The 18,396-nt window shown below is 50.3% G+C and overlaps 1 protein-coding gene across 1 annotated transcript in view; it reads right to left on the bottom strand.

Moving 5' to 3' along the window:
* UBASH3B (ubiquitin associated and SH3 domain containing B) overlaps positions 1–18,396 on the bottom strand; it is a 484,216-nt gene that overhangs the window by 183,328 nt on the left and 282,492 nt on the right. Inside the window, exon 4 of the mRNA XM_069614082.1 lies at positions 7,979–8,177. Coding sequence (XP_069470183.1) covers positions 7,979–8,177 — 199 coding nt within the window. The remainder of the gene's footprint in view (positions 1–7,978; positions 8,178–18,396) is intronic.

The raw sequence follows: 18,396 nt of genomic DNA, 5'->3' as shown, positions 1-18,396 counted from the left end.
GGCACGCCGGCCCTCCTTGCTCTCCAGTGATTAATGGCTCTTGGCAATGCTGGCTCGTCGGCCCTCCTTGCTCTCCAGTTATTAATGCATTTTGGCAATGCTGGCACATGGACCCTCCTTGCTCTCCAGTTATTAATGGCTCTTGGCAATGCTGGCACATGGACCCTCCTTGCTCTCCAGTTATTAATGCCTCTTGGCAATGCTGGCACGTCGGCCCTCCTTGCTCTCCAGTTATTAATGGCTCTTGGCAATGCTGGCATGTGGGCCCTCCTTGCTCTCCAGTTATTAAATGCTCTTGGCAATGCTGGCACGTGGGCCCTCCTTGCTCTCCAGTTATTAACACATCTTGTCAATGCTGGCATGTGGGCCCTCCTGGCTCTCCAGTTATTAATGGCTCTTGGCAATGCTGGCACACAGGTTCTCCTTGCTCTCCAGTTATTAATGGCTCTTGGCAATGCTGGCACGTGGGTTCTCCTCGCTCTCCAGCCATTAATGGCTTTTGGCAATGCTGGCACGCTGACCCTCCTTGCTCTCCAGTTATTAATGCCACTTGTGAATGCTGGCAAGTGGGTTCTCCTAGTTCTCCAGTTATTAATGGCTCTTGGCAATGCTGGCACGCCGGTCTTCCTTGCTCTCCAGTTATTGATGGCTCTTGGCAATGTTGGCATGCCGGCCCTCCTTGCTCTCCAGTTATTAATGCCTCTTGGCAATGCTGGCACGTCGGCCCTCCTTGCTCTCCAGTTATTAATGGCTCTTGGCAATGCTGGCATGTGGGCCCTCCTTGCTCTCCAGTTATTAAATGCTCTTGGCACTGCTGGCACGTGGACCCTCCTTGCTCTCCAGTTATTAACACATCTTGTCAATGCTGGCATGTGGGCCCTCCTGGCTCTCCAGTTATTAATGGCTCTTGGCAATGCTGGCACGCGGGTTCTCCTTGCTCTCCAGTTATTAATGGCTCTTGGCAATGCTGGCTCGTCGGCCCTCCTTGCTCTCCAGTTATTAATGGCTCTTGGCAATGCTGGCACGCCAGCCCTCCTTGCTCTCCAGTTATTAATGCCACTTGTGAATGCTGGCACGTGGGTTCTCCTTGCTCTCCAGTTTTTAATGGCTCTTGGCAATGCTGGCACGTGGGTTCTCCTTGCTCTCCAGTTATTAATGGCTCTTGGCAATGCTGGCACGCCGGTCTTCCTTGCTCTCCAGTTATTAATGGCTCTTGGCAATGTTGGCACGCCGGCCCTCCTTGCTCTCCAGTTATTAATACCTCTTTTGAATGCTGGCATGTCGGCCCTCCTTGCTCTCCAGATATTAATGGCTCTTGGCAATGCTGGCACGCTGGCCCTCCTTGCTCTCCAGTGATTAATGGCTCTTGGCAATGCTGGCACGTCGGCACTCCTTGCTCTCCAGTTATTAATGCTCTTGGCAATGCTGGTACGCCGGCCCTCCTTGCTCTCCAGTTATTAATGGCTCTTGGCAATGCTGGCACGCTGGTCCTCCTTGCTCTCCAGTAATTAATGGCTCTTGGCAATGCTGGCATGGTGGCCCTCCTTGCTCTCCAGTTATTAATTGCTCTTGGCAATGCTGGCATGGTGGCTCTCCTTGCTCTCCAGTTATTAATGGCTCTTGGCAATGCTGGCACGCTGGTCCTCCTTGCTCTCCAGTGATTAATGCCTCTTGGCAATGCTGGCATGGTGGCCCTCCTTGCTCTCCAGTTATTAATGCATTTTGGCAATGCTGGCACATGGACCCTCCTTGCTCTCCAGTTATTAATGGCTCTTGGCAATGCTGGCACATGGACCCTCCTTGCTCTCCAGTTATTAATGCCTCTTGGCAATGCTGGCACGTCGGCCCTCCTTGCTCTCCAGTTATTAATGGCTCTTGGCAATGCTGGCATGTGGGCCCTCCTTGCTCTCCAGTTATTAAATGCTCTTGGCACTGCTGGCACGTGGGCCCTCCTTGCTCTCCAGTTATTAACACATCTTGTCAATGCTGGCATGTGGGCCCTCCTGGCTCTCCAGTTATTAATGGCTCTTGGCAATGCTGGCACGCAGGTTCTCCTTGCTCTCCAGTTATTAATGGCTCTTGGCAATGCTGGCACGTGGGTTCTCCTTGCTCTCCAGCCATTAATGGCTTTTGGCAATGCTGGCACGCTGGCCCTCCTTGCTCTCCAGTGATTAATGGCTCTTGGCAATGCTGGCTCGTCGGCCCTCCTTGCTCTCCAGTTATTAATGGCTCTTGGCAATGCTGGCACGCCAGCCCTCCTTGCTCTCCAGTTATTAATGCCACTTGTGAATGCTGGCACGTGGGTTCTCCTTGCTCTCCAGTTTTTAATGGCTCTTGGCAATGCTGGCACGTGGGTTCTCCTTGCTCTCCAGTTATTAATGGCTCTTGGCAATGCTGGCATGCCGGTCTTCCTTGCTCTCCAGTTATTAATGGCTCTTGGCAATGTTGGCACGCCGGCCCTCCTTGCTCTCCAGTTATTAATACCTCTTTTGAATGCTGGCATGTCGGCCCTCCTTGCTCTCCAGATATTAATGGCTCTTGGCAATGCTGGCACGCCGGCCCTCCTTGCTCTCCAGTGATTAATGGCTCTTGGCAATGCTGGCACGTCGGCACTCCTTGCTCTCCAGTTATTAATGCTCTTGGCAATGCTGGTACGCCGGCCCTCCTTGCTCTCGAGTTATTAATGGCTCTTGGCAATGCTGGCACGCTGGTCCTCCTTGCTCTCCAGTAATTAATGGCTCTTGGCAATGCTGGCATGGTGGCCCTCCTTGCTCTCCAGTTATTAATTGCTCTTGGCAATGCTGGCATGGTGGCTCTCCTTGCTCTCCAGTTATTAATGGCTCTTGGCAATGCTGGCACGCTGGTCCTCCTTGCTCTCCAGTGATTAATGCCTCTTGGCAATGCTGGCATGGTGGCCCTCCTTGCTCTCCAGTTATTAATGGCTCTTGGCAATGCTGGCACGCTGGTCCTCCTTGCTCTCCAGTTATTAATGGCTCTTGGCAATGCTGGCACTTGGGTCCTCCTTGCTCTCCAGTTATTAATGGCTCTTGGCAATGCTGGCACGCTGTTCCTCCTTGCTCTCCAGTGATTAATGGCTCTTGGCAATGCTGGCATGGTGGCCCTCCTTGCTCTCCAGTTATTAATGGCTCTTGGCAATGCTGGCATGGTGGCCCTCCTTGCTCTCCAGTTATTAATGGCTCTTGGCAATGCTGGCACGCTGTTCCTCCTTGCTCTCCAGTGATTAATGGCTCTTGGCAATGCTGGCATGGTGGCCCTCCTTGCTCTCCAGTTATTAATGGCTCTTGGCAATGCTGGCACGCCGGTCCTCCTTGCTCTCCAGTGATTAATGGCTCTTAGCAATGCTGGCACGCGGGCCCTCCTTGCTCTCCAGTTATTAATGGCTCTTGGCAATGCTGGCACGCCGGTCCTCCTTGCTCTCCAGTGATTAATGGCTCTTGGCAATGCTGGCACGTGGGCCCTCCTTGCTCTCCAGTTATTAATGGCTCTTGGCAATGCTGGCAGGCCGGTCCTCCTTGCTCTCCAGTGATTAATGGCTCTTGGCAATGCTGGCATGGTGGCCCTCCTTGCTCTCCAGTTATTAATGGCTCTTGGCAATGCTGGCACGCTGTTCCTCCTTGCTCTCCAGTGATTAATGGCTCTTGGCAATGCTGGCATGGTGGCCCTCCTTGCTCTCCAGTTATTAATGGCTCTTGACAATGCTGGCACGCCGGTCCTCCTTGTTCTCCAGTGATTAATGGCTCTTGGCAATGCTGGCACGCCGGTCCTCCTTGATCTCCAGTGATTAATGGCTCTTGGCAATGCTGGCACGCCGGTCCTCCTTGCTCTCCAGTGATTAATGGCTCTTGGCAATGCTGGCACGCCGGTCCTCCTTGCTCTCCAGTGATTAATGGCTCTTGGCAATGCTGGCACGCTGGTCCTCCTTGCTCTCCAGTGATTAATGGCTCTTGGCAATGCTGGCACGCTGCCCCCCCTTGCTCTCCAGTTATCAGCTCGTCATATCAGTTGTGAAGAGCATCCTCTGTATTTGTGATCCTATGTAATCTGTGTCTGTGAAAATGAACCAGTCTAGTAGGCACTTTAGGGACCAACCTTCATTTATATCTATAATGCCCAAACCTCTTGCTCCAGGTGGTCTAATGTGCCATCACCGTGCAACCTCTGCTGACATGAAACTGCACGAAACCCCTAAAAACCTGGGCTTTTTTTGTCCTTGGAGACTCGAGGGAAGCATGGATGTTTTCAACATGACTAGTTCATCATCGGCCAACCTGGACATATCGCCAATATTGGCTCCACCCTGCACTGCTTTCCTGCCCTCCAGGCCATTGTGGCAGGGGTGCTGCGAGGCCTGGAAAAGATCCGGGGCTACTAAAGATGGGAGTGTCAGGACTCGGGGCTAGCTGACCTTTTGGTTGTAGCCCCTGAGCTTCTATCCGGGTCGACAAGCAAAAGACACGGGTCTATAGCCCCTCTCAGCCCCCCAGCCCCTAGCAATGCCTCTGCGATGATCATAGCTGTGATCGTTAAACCTGCTAGCTACCATCTCTGTAAATGTCAATCACGCGCTGCGGTATCAAGGAATAGGGTGAGGGTTATGCCTGAGCAGCTTCTGCCCTCTTTCCTGCTCACAGAGGCAAGGCGCACAACATACAATCCACAGTTTAATTACGCCATATGCACGTATGTGTTAAGATCGAAATTCATTAGTGGAATTGAGTACGTTTTTTAGGGTGCCCTTACATTTTTGTGCCCCCCCCCCAATTTTCTTTTTTGGAAGACTGACCTATTTTTGGTGGTCAGAGGGAATTTACTGAAGTCCCCCTGCCACTGCAATTCTTTTTGACACATCAAAATTATTTCGTCCTGGGACACCCATAAGGGTCACATTGTAAAGGGTGCTTTAGAAGCACCCAATTTGTTCACTAGGGTGATAGTCATTTAGGCCGCAGGCAGCTGCAATTTAGTTTTGGTTTGAGCTGCGGTCAAGATGACTTACTGCATTGGTAGCCCACTGTACTGTTTTGGTGGCCCACTGTACCGTTTTGGTGGCCCACTATACTGCTTTGGTAGCCCACTGTATCGTTTTTGGTGGCCCACTGTATCGTTTTGGTAGCCCACTATACCGCTTTGGCAGCCTTTTAGGGGCTTCCCTTGCTCATGGGAAACATGTGACTGGAGTACAATGGCTGTTGTGCATACGTGGGCTGTGTGAGCCCATCCCTGTGCCATCTATAGTTTTTGAACTGGTGAATACCAGTTCCTGGCACTGGGCAAGCCATATGACATCCTGTGGGGACGGTGGGGGGGTGGTGGCGGATTTCGTGGCCAGTCGGATTGGCTGGCCAGCTAAGCCTTTGTTTGATTGGTGGGCTGGCTGAGGACAGCCCCTGTGTGTGGGGGGAGCGGAGAGGGGAGGTGGGGGGGTTTAACAGGGGGAGATTGTGTTCCTAGACTGAAATCTGCTAGACTTTTCAGAAGCAGGTTCACTTGCCCACTGGACGGATTGGTCGCGCTTTGGCTTCTGGTGCTGGGTTCTTTGGACCTGATCAGCCTGTACTGACTGAAGCCTGTGCTAGGCCTGGGCTTGTCTCTGGGCGATTACTGCTGGTAATCCTTCCTGGGCCTTCCCCATACGCCTGCTTGCTCCCCTCCTGTGCTGGTCTTTCATGCCAGGGCCCTCGCCAGGCCATTTTACCACCAGCTTCCCGCTTTGCATCTGCAGTCACCCCGCCTTGCTTCTGGCCGCTGCCACCGCTTGTAAGGGCGTTGCACCCCAGTCCCGCACCTCATCTGCCCTACAGGTCTGTCTTGGGTCGCCCCCACCGTGCTCTTCATTGTGGACCATTTTACGTGGCTGGGCCTCCCTCCTCTTTTCCCCGATCCTCTGGAACATGCTTTGCCGGAATCTTCCCCCTTTACAGAGTCTTCCTCCCATCCGCTTCTGCTTCTGGCTTGAGCCGCACTCCTAGGAAGGGCACCTCCTCTTCTCTGCTCTTTGCTCATCGTTGATCTGGGGTTCAGTACCCTGGTTTTTCAGACCCAGGAAACCTCACCTGGAAAGGAAGCCATATACTTACTGGGGTGCTTTGCCTTCCTGGAACAGACGTTTCGGGAACCAGCCCGGGAAGGACATTGCTCTTGGCCCTGGGTGGTGGGTTATTGACCGTTCTTACTTTCCAGGGTCCCTGTGCTCTGTGGGTGAGACTATCCACAGGCCGGTCTCCACCACATTTTGCCATTGGGTTCCACTTGGGTTTTGCAGCTCTTAGTTCCTCTTCTTTTGGGGTGATGATTCTGCACCCTCCTCTGGGCCTTTGCTTTGGGGTCTCCCCTTTTCTTCTCTGGGGTTGCTTGATGGAATATCTGCACCGGTGAGGTAGAATTGGCGCCTACATTTTCGCAGTACAAGCGGCTTGCCTATTGACTTTGCCCTGTTGATTTCCATAAGGGACCTTTTTCTGAACCGAAACTCTGTAAAGTGACTTTGGGGGTACTTACCTCCCTCGCCCTACATGTTGTCTGCACTTGGTGTGAGCCTGGGGAGTTTTTAGCCAAGGGATAGAACTGTCCCTTGGAAGATATGCACTGGACTTCTCCGGAAGTGGATCTATTTCTGGTGACATTGCTGAAGTGTAATGACTTGCTGCTTTCAGCTCCAGTGGGTGCCCCTGCCACCCCCCACATGCACAGATCTGTAACTGTGACCTTTTGTGGCAGCGATTGTGATCCAATAAGGGCTATTTGCACTGGTTGTCTTCTCTCCCCACCCCTGGGGTCTATAGCGAGACAGTGGCTCTACGCCAGGGTATAGGAGCACGGTTTTGTCTTATGCCATTTTACTGTCTTTTAAACTATACTCATTACTTTGACTCTGTGTAATGTTCCTTTCACTAACAGAGGTATGTGTGTGAAATTCAGTGGGGTGCACTCTCTCAGAGCACCAGTATGTGTATTTTCTATGGATGGGGGTGGACTAGTGGCACCCGAGTGTCAGCCCACACACCCTCTCATGAGCCAAGCCTGGCCACCCCCAGGTGACTTACCCTGGAGGAGGCTTGGCTTCCCTTTTGGGTCCGGACTGAGTGCCCCATACGGTTAGTATTTGTACCGCCCTCAAGAAGGTTGCTCAAAAACCTGCTAAACTTTATGTATAGGATGTACAAAGCACAATCCTCGCCGGAAGCAGCAGAGCACTTCCTGTATCGTCTGTGTTAACCCCTTCAGCGCCATCCTCGGCAGTGAGCTGTACTATAAGGAGGTGCCCCTCACGGGGGAAAGGGGCGTTGATCAAACACATGGATACATGGGATGGGAAACCCTACAGGCAACTCGAGCGGCCTCTGTGGATAGGGGTGGTGGGGGGGGGGGATGGATGTGACTTTTCAATGAATTCTACCCTATACACTGTGTACGTTCCATTCCATTTCCTGACGCCCTTCCCTCTGCATGGTTCTTGTGTGTATTTCTTTTATCGCATGTGATGGAGATACAGGAAGGGACAGGCGTAGTGTGGGGGGACAATGCCAGCAGGGCCCCCTGCTCCCCAATGGAGGAGAAAGGAGGCAAGCAGCCGCAGAGGGAGGGCTTCCAAGAGGCCTCGCTTGCAGACTCCCCATCCATGTGGGCCTCAGACTTTCCAAACTGCTTCTCTCCAAATGTGCTTGAAAGGGCTTGCCAAGTGGGCGGTGGCGCCCTGGGCGGCACGTGGCCTCATGCAAAGGTCGCCGGGTCTCAAGGCATCAGTGGATGGTCGTAACGGGACACACACAGCATTAACCACCAGCAAGCACTACACACACGCGACAAGGGGCAGTGTGTGCCAACACTGTCCCAGTTTCCCCTGAATGGCCACATCGCACCTCGGGCGACCCGTCCCAGCACGTGGCCAGCTCGGCGACTTCCCTTGTGGTCAGCAGCAGCACAGAGTGTTAAGCGGAAGTTTGGGAAGTGTACTCACCCGTTTTAGAAGCGGCCTCCGCAGCAAAATCCGCGGCAAACTTCTTTAAAAGCTCGGCGCATTCTGCGTTCACAAAGAGGCCGATGAAGTTGGAGGAGAGGTAGAGCTCGAGGGGCAGCGGCGCGGGCAACCTGGCCTTCCACTGGCTGGCCGTGCTCTGCAAGGCCTCGCACAAGGCGTCCACTTTACTGTCCTCGCACTGCCAACACAAGCGCATAGATAGTGTTAACCTCTGCCAGCCACAAGCATCTTCAACACACGTGCTGTCACACAAACACATTGCTAGGAAAGAACTCTGGGAGCTCACAACGCATCACAAAGCCTACAGCACAAGCCCATGTCACAAGATGGCTTCCTCAACATTCCCCCAAACTGCCCCTGGAAGGCCTGCAGACTAATCCCCACACCTCCTCACATGCACACGGCTCTTCCGCGAAACCGGTGCAAAACCTTCAACATTAGTGCACATTGGTTTAGTCACGGCTTAAAAAAAACAACAGCAAGCACGAATTCCAGTGTGGAGGGCTGGAAGCCACCGGCAGCATTTGCAACACACTCGTGTATTGTGTCCTCAAGGGTGAAGCCGCCTGCATCGATAGTCTGCTGCCCCCTTGCCAGCAGAGAAGGCAAGATCTTGGGCCTCTCTGGCTACCCCTGGCTTCACTTTGAACCCCTTCTTTAAGAAGATGATGGTGGCTCATCCTTCCCCTGCATGACCAATGGATGGCGGCTGTAGCCATGCGTGCTTCCCTCATCTCTCCAACACACCACACCACATGCGTGCTTCCTTCATCTCTCCAACACACCACATGCATGCTTCCTTCATCTCTCCCAACACACCACATGCATGCGTCCATCTCTCCACCACACCAAATGCATGCTTCCATCTCTCCACCACACCACAAGCATGCTCCCTTCATCTCTCCACCACACCACATGCATGCTTCCTTCATCGTTCCACCACACCACATACATGTTCCTTCATTTCTCAACCACACCACATGCGTGCTTCCTTCATCGTTCCACCACACCACATACATGCTCCTTCATTTCTCAACCACACCACATGCATGCTTCCTTCATCTCTCCCACCACACTACATGCATGTTCCTTCATCTCTCCCACCACATGCTTGCTTCCTTCATCTGTCCATCACACCACATGCGTGCTTCCTTCATCTCTCCCACAACATATGCATGCTCCGTCTCTCCCAGCACACCACATGCGTGTTTCCTTCATCTCTCCACCACACCACATGTGTGCTTCTGTTAGGGAGAATTCTCTGTTTAGGCTGAATTTCCTAACCTAGTGAGTGCCCCAGCAGCTTTGCTGGATTTCTGGAGTTTGTTTTTTTCCATCCTGCCAAGAGTGAGACTCTTTTCTCCCACTCTTGGACATTAATGTGGTTAATTCCTTTGAATGTCAATGTGTTCTATGGGCTATGGGGTCTTTTACTCCATAGGGTCTCATATGTTTTGCTATGTGTGTTACACCGCACCCTCCGTGCCGTAACACTGGGGTGTCCTAGAGGATCCCCCCCATAGACTCCATACCCTGGGACTGACTACTGTCTCCCAGGGCATGTAAAGTCACCATTGGCTTTACTAGACCTAAATTTACTAACAGAACTAGTACAAACCATCTTATTGTGGACGTACTGGTAGGGGTAGTTCGATTACCCCTGGGTCTGTTATTCGAGGGGGCACTGTCCCGTCCCCCCTCGTTGAGTTTTGGCTGGTGGCAGTGGAAACTACTTGTTATATTCGACCCCGAATATGACCCTATGGGATTCTTCCCATTGTTGGAGGTTAATACTTTTTCTCATTAGTCTCTAACATACCACCGGTTTATTTGTCTTAAATAAATCTATCGGTTGGTATTTTCTGCCAGAACTCGGTTTTTAAAAAGGCGTCTGTGTTCGTCTCTGTAACTCCTAAACCAAAGGTTGAGCCCTTTGTTCCACTTTTGGCGGGCTTCTGCACAGAGGCCCTCCAAAGTGGTGCCATTCTGTCTGGGTACCACAGGGGGTGTGGGAGGGGGTTTAGGCACCCTGGACTGAGTTGCCTTGCCAACTCAAGTCGCACTCTGGTGTGATTGGCCCAAGTGGTGAGCCACCCCACTCACCACTTAGCGTGTTTTGATTGACAGCTAGGCTGAATGAATGGGGGTTTTCTGCATAAAAGCAGGGCTTTTGGGACTGGATCTTTAGAAGTCGCCACAGGACCCAAGAATCCGACGAGGGTAAAGCTGATCCGACCTGCAACGATGACACCTCCGGTGGAGCCCTGCTGAACCGACTCACCACTTCCTGACGACAGAGGAGATCTCCCCGCCGGAGAGTCTTCTTCCCCTGACTGGTGGGCACAACCAGTCCCCTTTGCTTTTTCTTCGTTTCCAGGGCGTAGTGGTCGAATTGCCCGTGCTGAGCACCCCGGCAACCGGATAGCCACTAGCTCATACCGCGACCAAAAGGTGGTGCCTTGTGACGGAGCACTCCGCGGCTGGTCTCTTCCCTGGTGGTGCAACGATCTTCAACTTTCCTTGGACGACAAGATCATCTCTTCTCTTGGCAAAGCCCCAACTTGCATCCACCACTAGGAACAACTGCCCCCGCAGGAGTTGTCTCTCCACATACAAGGTACTGTGTCTGCCTGGCTTCCCTCGTGACGGGTAGCGTGAGGTGTCTTAATCCTCGCCTCTCCATTGGGTCGCCTCCAAGCTTTCTTAACTTTCTGTTCTGAACTGGTCCAATCTTTCTATAACAAGTTGCGACAAAGACTCGAAGTGCATTTCCACTGTGACACTTTTTGGAACATATCGCCTTGCCTCTCTCCGAGTGGGCCTGGCCTCTGAACTTTGCGATCTACAGAAGACACTGCCTTACTTGCCTTGCATTTGTTCGTAAAAGTGTTGGTACCGAGTTGATTTCATACCCTGCCTTTTCTCTCCCACCCTAACGAATATTAGAGTGCCATCTAGGTTAAAGCATTCACCTCTGTCTGCAAATAAGTGGTGCCGTCGAACCTAGAATTGTCAAACTATTGCTAGGGGGATTGATTTACTTATAGTAATTGTAATTGAAGTTGTTTGCTGTATTAGTGCCAGAGTGTTTTTCATAGATGTGTTGTTATAAATAAATACCTATATATCTTTACACCCAAGCTCTGTTCCGTGTTTGCTTGTTCTACTGTGTAAATTGCCCTATTTTATATACTCCACATACTGCCTAACTTTTCTTGAGAGAGGTCTGACTGCTCAGCCACAGCTACCAGGTGAATCTGTGTGGTACAGACTGCTACCAAGTGGGTTTACTGCCAACACCTGTAAGCCTAAATCTTTTGCAGTGGTCCCAGAGGGAACTGCACAGGTTTTCCGCTTAACACTGGTGTACAGCGGTGGGATTTGTATCGAGTATACAGTTTAGAGTGCTTTTCAACACTTTAGGATAACTAACCACGAAGCTTATAGCAACTTTCAAAAAACATGTCTACTATGGAAGTTTACAGTCAAGAGTCCTTGTCAAGTGAAAATATTGAGAGTTTGAGAGCTCTCTGTAGACAAGAGAATCTTTCTGTAAGAGGCAAGAAAGTAGAATTGATCGCGAGATTGCTGGAAAACCAAAGTCTGGGTACCGGTTCAGAGGAACCAACTTCTCCAGCGAATGTAGGAAACAGTGATGGTATTGATCTGAATCAAAGTCTTGATAATGAGTCAGACGAGGAAAGTGAACCTAATGAGGTTAGCCATGCTGAGCCTCTGTCTGCCTTACCTACCGTACCTACGGGGCCCATACCAGGTCCCACATGTAACCCTGCTTATTTTGAACTTGAAAAAATGAAGCTCGAATTAGAATATAAACGGTTTTTGGCCCAATCTGAAAGAAACCAAGAGCTAGAGTTCAGACGGATGAATGCCCAGGCTGAGCAGAAGCAAGCTGAATTAAGGCTCAGAGAAATAGAACTTAATCACGAGTTAGAGATGAAAAAGTTGTCTGTGGAAAATGCTTCTCTCTCCTCTGGTTCCTCTAGAAGCTCCAGTCCCAAAAGACCCCAGATGCCAAAGGAATTAGTGGGTATGTATGAACCGAGATTGGATGTGTTGGATTGGTTAAAACTGTTTGAATATAATCATGGGCTCCAGGACATCACCGGGAATGAGTTACTTCCCTGGTTGTTCTCTAGGCTCCCCCCTGTTGCGACTGATGTGGTAATGGAGTTGGGGGAGGCGGATAAGAAGGATTACGAAAGTGTGAAACTAGCTTTGATAGCTAGGTTTGGGAAGACCCCTTCCCAGTATCTGAAGAGGTTTAGAACCCTCAAAAAGCATGATGGTACCCTTTGGGCTACCTGGGTGAGTGAAGGGTTGAAAAACTTAGAGGGATGGATTAAGGGTTACAAAGTGAACACTTATGAGGGTATGAAGAATCTTTTTATGTTGGAGTCTATTTATGATGCCTGTTCTCCTGAGCTCAGACAGCACTTGGCTGATTCGAAGGAATTGGATTCCCGGAGGCTAGCTAAGGCTGCTGACTTGTGGGTTGCAACAGGGCTACTCATAAGTATTTTGGGGAAACTCAGAAAAAGGATGAGGGAAAGCAGCCTAAAAAAGACTAAAAAGAGAATTCTAATAACTCAAATTCCAAAGAGGGCCCCAAAGAAAACCAGAAGGGTAAGCCACAAGGAAAACCGCAGCAGAATAGTGTGTCTTCTGGTGCCAAACCGGAAGGAGGTCAGAACAAGCCATCATTCCAGAAAGCATTCGGTAAATGCTTTGTTTGTGGCTCGACTGACCACGTGAAAGGAGATCCCAGATGTAAGGGTAAACCTTCAGGGGTCCAGCTTGTCTCCTTAGCCTTCGCTCCAGGAGGAAGTGCAAATGGCAAGTGGAAACTTTCTACTGCTGGTTGATGAACCCATTGGAGTCTCAGCCAGTGTTTCTTTAGTGTCTCTGGGGTTGTGGGAACAACAGAATTTAGATGTCTATAATTCTATCCCCGATAATATTAAAGAGTATTATAAGGACAGTGTCCAGGTGAATGGTCAGGAGACTCCTGCCATTAGGGACACTGGGGCCAGCATAACTGTGGTGGATAAATCGTTTTTTCAGGCTGAGGATGTTGCTAAGGCACCCAAACGCCTCACCAAGTTAGCTGGAGGGCCTGTGCAGATGCTTCCCCAATTACCAGTTCTCATCCAGTGTAACGACATTACTGTGAAGATACCCGTCAGCATACAGAGTGAGGTACCAGGACGCGTTCTGTTGGGTAACGATTTGAAAACTCTCGGAGTTGTGTCGCATACCCCCAGACCTCCTAGTAAACGGTTACAGGAGCTAACCAGGCCTGCAAGGGAGAGAACCATGCGAGGAACTCTCCAGGAGATGATGAAGAAAGATATCACTCCTGCTCCACTGGAATTGTCAGCTGCTGTCTCAAAGAAATCAGAAGCGAAAGGGAAACCTAAGACTTCTATACCGAAACCAGCAGCCAGCATTTCCGTGCAGCTAACAAGGACTTTCCCGCAGTTGTCCAAAGTTACACCCGTAACTCCACCTCCAGCTGCGGCTGAGAGGGAGGTACAACCCTGTGTGGTAGAATTAGACTCTGAAGAAGAGCTAATGGAAGGCCAGGAACTCATTGGAGATCTGGATCCTGTTGGCCATCCTGAGCTGCAGTCGTTACTGGCAGAAGGTGGACCCAACCGGGCAGACTTCAGTAAGGGACAGAGGGAATGTCCAACTCTGGAAGGTCTTCGCCACCAGGCAGAAGCTCAGGCTGAAGGGCAAGAGCCTGGGAAATACAGGTTGCACTGGAAAGATGGCCTCTTCTACAGTGAACCGACCGAGTCTGCACCTGGAGACTACAAACGACTTGTAGTACCCCAAGAGAACAGACCACAGTTCTTGCAGTTAGCCTAGGAGATTCCTTTGGCTGGTCACTTGAGTTTCAAGAAGACTAAGGAAAGGCTATCTCTCTACATTTATTGGCCAAAGATGGGGGCCGAAGTGGAAAAACACTGCAGGAGCTGCCACATCTGCCAGACCTCTGGTAAGGTTGGATCCAAGAACGTGACACTGTTAGTGCCTCTCCCGGTTGTGGGAGTCCCATTTGAGAGGGTAGGGATTGACATTGTTGGTCCACTTGATCCTCCAACCTCCTCAGGCAACAGGTTTATACTTGTTGTAGTAGACCATGCTACTAGGTATCCTGAGGCAATTCTTACGAGGACTGTTACAGCTCCGGCTGTGGCTAAGGCCCTCCTTGGTATTTTTACCAGGGTCGGGTTTCCTAAGGAAGTAATCTCTGACAGGGGGTCAAACTTTATGTCCCACTACATGAAAGCCATGTGGAAAACCTGTGGAGTTACTTACAAGTTCTCAACAGCCTACCACCCCCAAACCAATGGGTTGGTAGAACGGTTCAACCGAACCATGAAGAGCATGATAGGTGCTTTAGAAGAACCCCTTAAATGAAAGTGAGACCTTCTACTGCCATGCCTTCTCTTTGCTTATAGAGAAGTCCCTCAGGAGGGAGTAGGCTATTCTCCCTTTGAGCTCCTCTATGGTCATCCCGTCAGAGGTCCATTGGCCCTGATTAAGGAGGGGTTGGAGAGTGCTCCTTCCCCCAAGCCAGTCAGAGTGACTGACTACGTGATAGGTCTCCGGAGGAGAATGTCGCACATGATGACAGAAGCAAGCGATAACTTGAAAGCTGGACAAGCATTGGTCAAGCACTGGCATGATCAAAAGGCTAACATGGTTGAGTTCACTCAAGACCAGCTAGTTCTCGTTATGATCCCAACAAGGCAGAGGGCCTGCAAGACAAATGGATGGGACCCTTCAGAGTTGTGGGTAAACTCGGAGAGGTCAACTATCTGGTGGACTTGGGCAATCCCAAGGAGGCTCCGGCAGTCTTCCATACCAACCGACTCAAAGCGTATGTCTCGAGACCTGATGTAGGAGCGTTGCTTCTAGCATCATCCGAGGAAGAAGAAGAGAGTGAAGCTCTTCCTGATCTCCTCAGAGGCTTACCTTTAGATGAAAACATTGAAGGAGTAAATCTCTCTTCAAGTCTGACACCTGAGCAACAAGAAGAGTGCAAATCTATGTTGAATCAGTTTGCCTCTCTGTTCTCACTTTCACCAGGCTTGACCCCTTGGGGCCAGCATGACATACTCACTGGTGACTGTCTGCCAGTCAAAAGCAGAGGATACCGAATGTCAGAAAACGTACGAACCCACATCAAAGGTGAGGTCAGCAAGATGCTTGATTTCGGGGTAATAGAGCCCTCTACTAGTCCATGGTCTAGCCCAGTTGTGTTAGTACCAAAGGCCGGATCTAAAGAACTTAGATTCTGCGTGGACTATAGAGCTCTTAATGCAGTCACCAAGACTGATGCCCACCCTTTGCCAAGAACAGATGAGTTGGTGGATAAACTTGGCGCAGCCAAGTTCCTCAGCACATTTGACTTGACGTCAGGCTATTGGCAAATAGCCCTGGCAGACCATGCCAATGAGAAAACTGCATTTTCTACCGCCGTTGGCTTATACCAGTTTAAGGTAATGCCTTTCGGATTGAAGAATGCACCTGCTACATTTCAACGGATGGTAAACCAGGTTCTGAATGGGATGGAGGACTTCTGCATGGCATACTTGGATGACATAGCAGTGTTCAGCAATTCCTGAGAAGAACATGTAACCCACCTAAGAGATGTTTTGCAGGCTCTTGGGCGAGCCAATCTGACCATAAAGGCGAGTAAATGCAAAATTGGACAGAGTAAGGTAGTCTTTCTTGGACATGAGGTAGGAGGTGGAGAAATAAGGCCTTTGCTCAGTAAGATTGAAGCTGTGCAAAATTGGACAACACCTACTACTCAGACCCAGGTGAGAGCCTTGTTAGGCCTCACTGGGTATTACAGGAATTTCATTGAGAACTATGGGACCATAGCTTCTCCACTGAATGTCAGCTCGTCTCCCAAATTTCCTAAAAAGGTTAGATGGAACGAGGAATGCAATCAGGCTTTTGAAAACCTGAAAAAGGCTCTTTGCCAAGCCCCAGTACTCAGAGCTCCTGATTACCGCCAAACTTTCATTGTGCAGACAGATGCTTCAAATGTAGGAATAGGTGCAGTACTCAGTCAACTGGATGGGAAAGGTAGGGAGCACCCCGTTTGCTTCATCAGCCGCAAGCTGAAGGATCCTGAAACAAGGTGGGCAACGATCGAAAGAGAGTGCTTTGCTATCGTGTGGGCTCTGAAGAAGTTTAGGCCATACTTGTATGGTTCTACTTTTGTCATTCAGACTGACCACCAACCCTTGAGATGGTTAATGCAAATGAAATGGGAAAACCCAAAACTACTGAGATGGTCAATCTGCCTGCAAGGGTTCGATTTTACCATTGAGCACAGGTCAGGGTGTCACCACCAAAATGCTGATGGTCTCTCTAGGATGTATGTCATCGACTAGAGGTATGAGATTCATCCAGGAGTGGATTAAATCCTCCTGTCCCTTAGTCTGGGGGGGGAGGAGTGTTAGGTGGAATTCTCTGTTTAGGCTGAATTTCCTAACCTAGTGAGTCCCCCAGCAGCTTTGCTGGATTTCTGGAGTTTGTTTTTTTCCATCCTGCCAAGAGTGAGACTCTTTTCTCCCACTCTTGGACATGAATGTGGTTAATTCCTTTGAATGTCAATGTGTTCTATGGGCTATGGGGTCTTTTACTCCATAGGGTCTCATATGTTTTGCTATGTGTGTTACACCGCACCCTCTGTGCCGTAACACCGGGGCGTCCTAGAGGACCCCCACCATAGACGCCATACCCTGGGACTGACTACTGTCTCCCAGGGCATGTAAAGTCACCATTGGCTTTACTAGACCTAAATTTACTAACAGAACTAGTACAAACCATCCTATTGTGGACGTACTGGTAGGGGTAATTCGATTACCCCTGGGTCTGTTATTCGAAGGGGCACTGTCCCGTCCCCCCTCGTCGAGTTTTGGCTGGTGGCAGTGGAAACTACTTGTTATATTCGACCCCGAATATAACCCTATGGGATTCTTCCCATTGTTGGAGGTTAATACTTTTTCTCGTTAGTCTCTAACATACCACCGGTTTATTTGTCTTAAATAAATCTATCGGTTGGTATTTTCTGCCAGAACTCGGTTTTTAAAATGGCGTCTGTGTTCGTCTCTGTAACTCCTAAACCAAAGGTTGAGCCCTTTGTTCCACTTTTGGCGGGCTTCTGCACAGAGGCCCTCCAAAGTGGTGCCATTCTGTCTGGGTACCACAGGCGGTGTGGGAGGGGGTTTAGGAACCCTGGACTGAGTTGCCTTGCCAACTCAAGTCGCACTCTGGTGTGATTGGCCCAAGTGGTGAGCCACCCCGCTCACCACTTAGCGTGTTTTGATTGACAGCTAGGCTGAATGAATGGGGGTTTTCTGCATAAAAGCAGGGCTTTTGGGACTGGATCTTTAGAAGTTGCCACAAGACCTAAGAATCCGACGAGAGTAAAGCTGAGCCGACCTGCAACGACGACACCTCCGGTGGAGCCCTGCTGAACCGACTCACCACTTCCCGACGACAGAGGAGATCTCCGCGCCGGAGAGTCTTCTTCCCTTAACTAGTGGGCACAACCAGTCTCCTTTGCTTTTTCTTCGCTTCCAGGGCGTAGTGGTTGAATTGCCGGTGCTGAGCACCCCGGCAACCGGATAGCCACTAGCCCATACCGCGACCAAAAGGTAGTGCCTTGTGACGGAGCACTCCGCGGCTGGTCTCTTCCCTGGTGGTGCAACGATCTTCAACTTTCCTTGGACGACGAGATCATCTCTTCTCTTGGCAAAGCCCCGACTTGCATCCACCACCAGGAACAACTGCCCCTGCCGGAGCTGTCTCTCCACATACAAGGTACCGTGTCCGCCTGGCTTCCCTCGTGACAGGTAGCGTGAGGTGTCTTAATCCTCGCCTCTCCATTGGGTCGCCTCCAAGCTTTCTTAACTTTCTGTTCTGAACTGGTCCAATCTTTCTATAACAAGTTGCGACAAAGACTCGAAGTGCATTTCCACTGTGATACTTTTTGGAACATATCGCCTTGCCTCTCTCTGAGTGGGCCTGGCCTCTGAACTTTGTGATCTACAGTAGACCCTGCCTTACTTGCCTTGCATTTGTTCATAAAAGAGTTGGTACCGAGTTGGTTTCATACCCTGCCTTTTCTCTCCCGTTCTAACGAATATTAGAGTGCCATCTAGGTTAAAGCATTCACCTCTGTCTGCAAATAAGTGGTGCCGTTGAACCTAGACTTGTCGAACTATTGCTAGGGGGATTGATTTACTTATAGTAATTGTAATTGAAGTTGTTTGCCGTATTAGTGCCAGAGTGTTTTTCATAGATGTGTTGTTATAAATAAATACCTATATATCTTTACACCC

Source organism: Ambystoma mexicanum, chromosome 9, assembly GCF_040938575.1.
Source record: "Ambystoma mexicanum isolate Mex_15411 chromosome 9, UKY_AmexF1_1, whole genome shotgun sequence".
In the NCBI taxonomy this organism is placed as follows: Eukaryota; Metazoa; Chordata; class Amphibia; order Caudata; family Ambystomatidae; genus Ambystoma; species Ambystoma mexicanum.
This window is presented reverse-complemented; position numbering and strand designations above follow the sequence as displayed.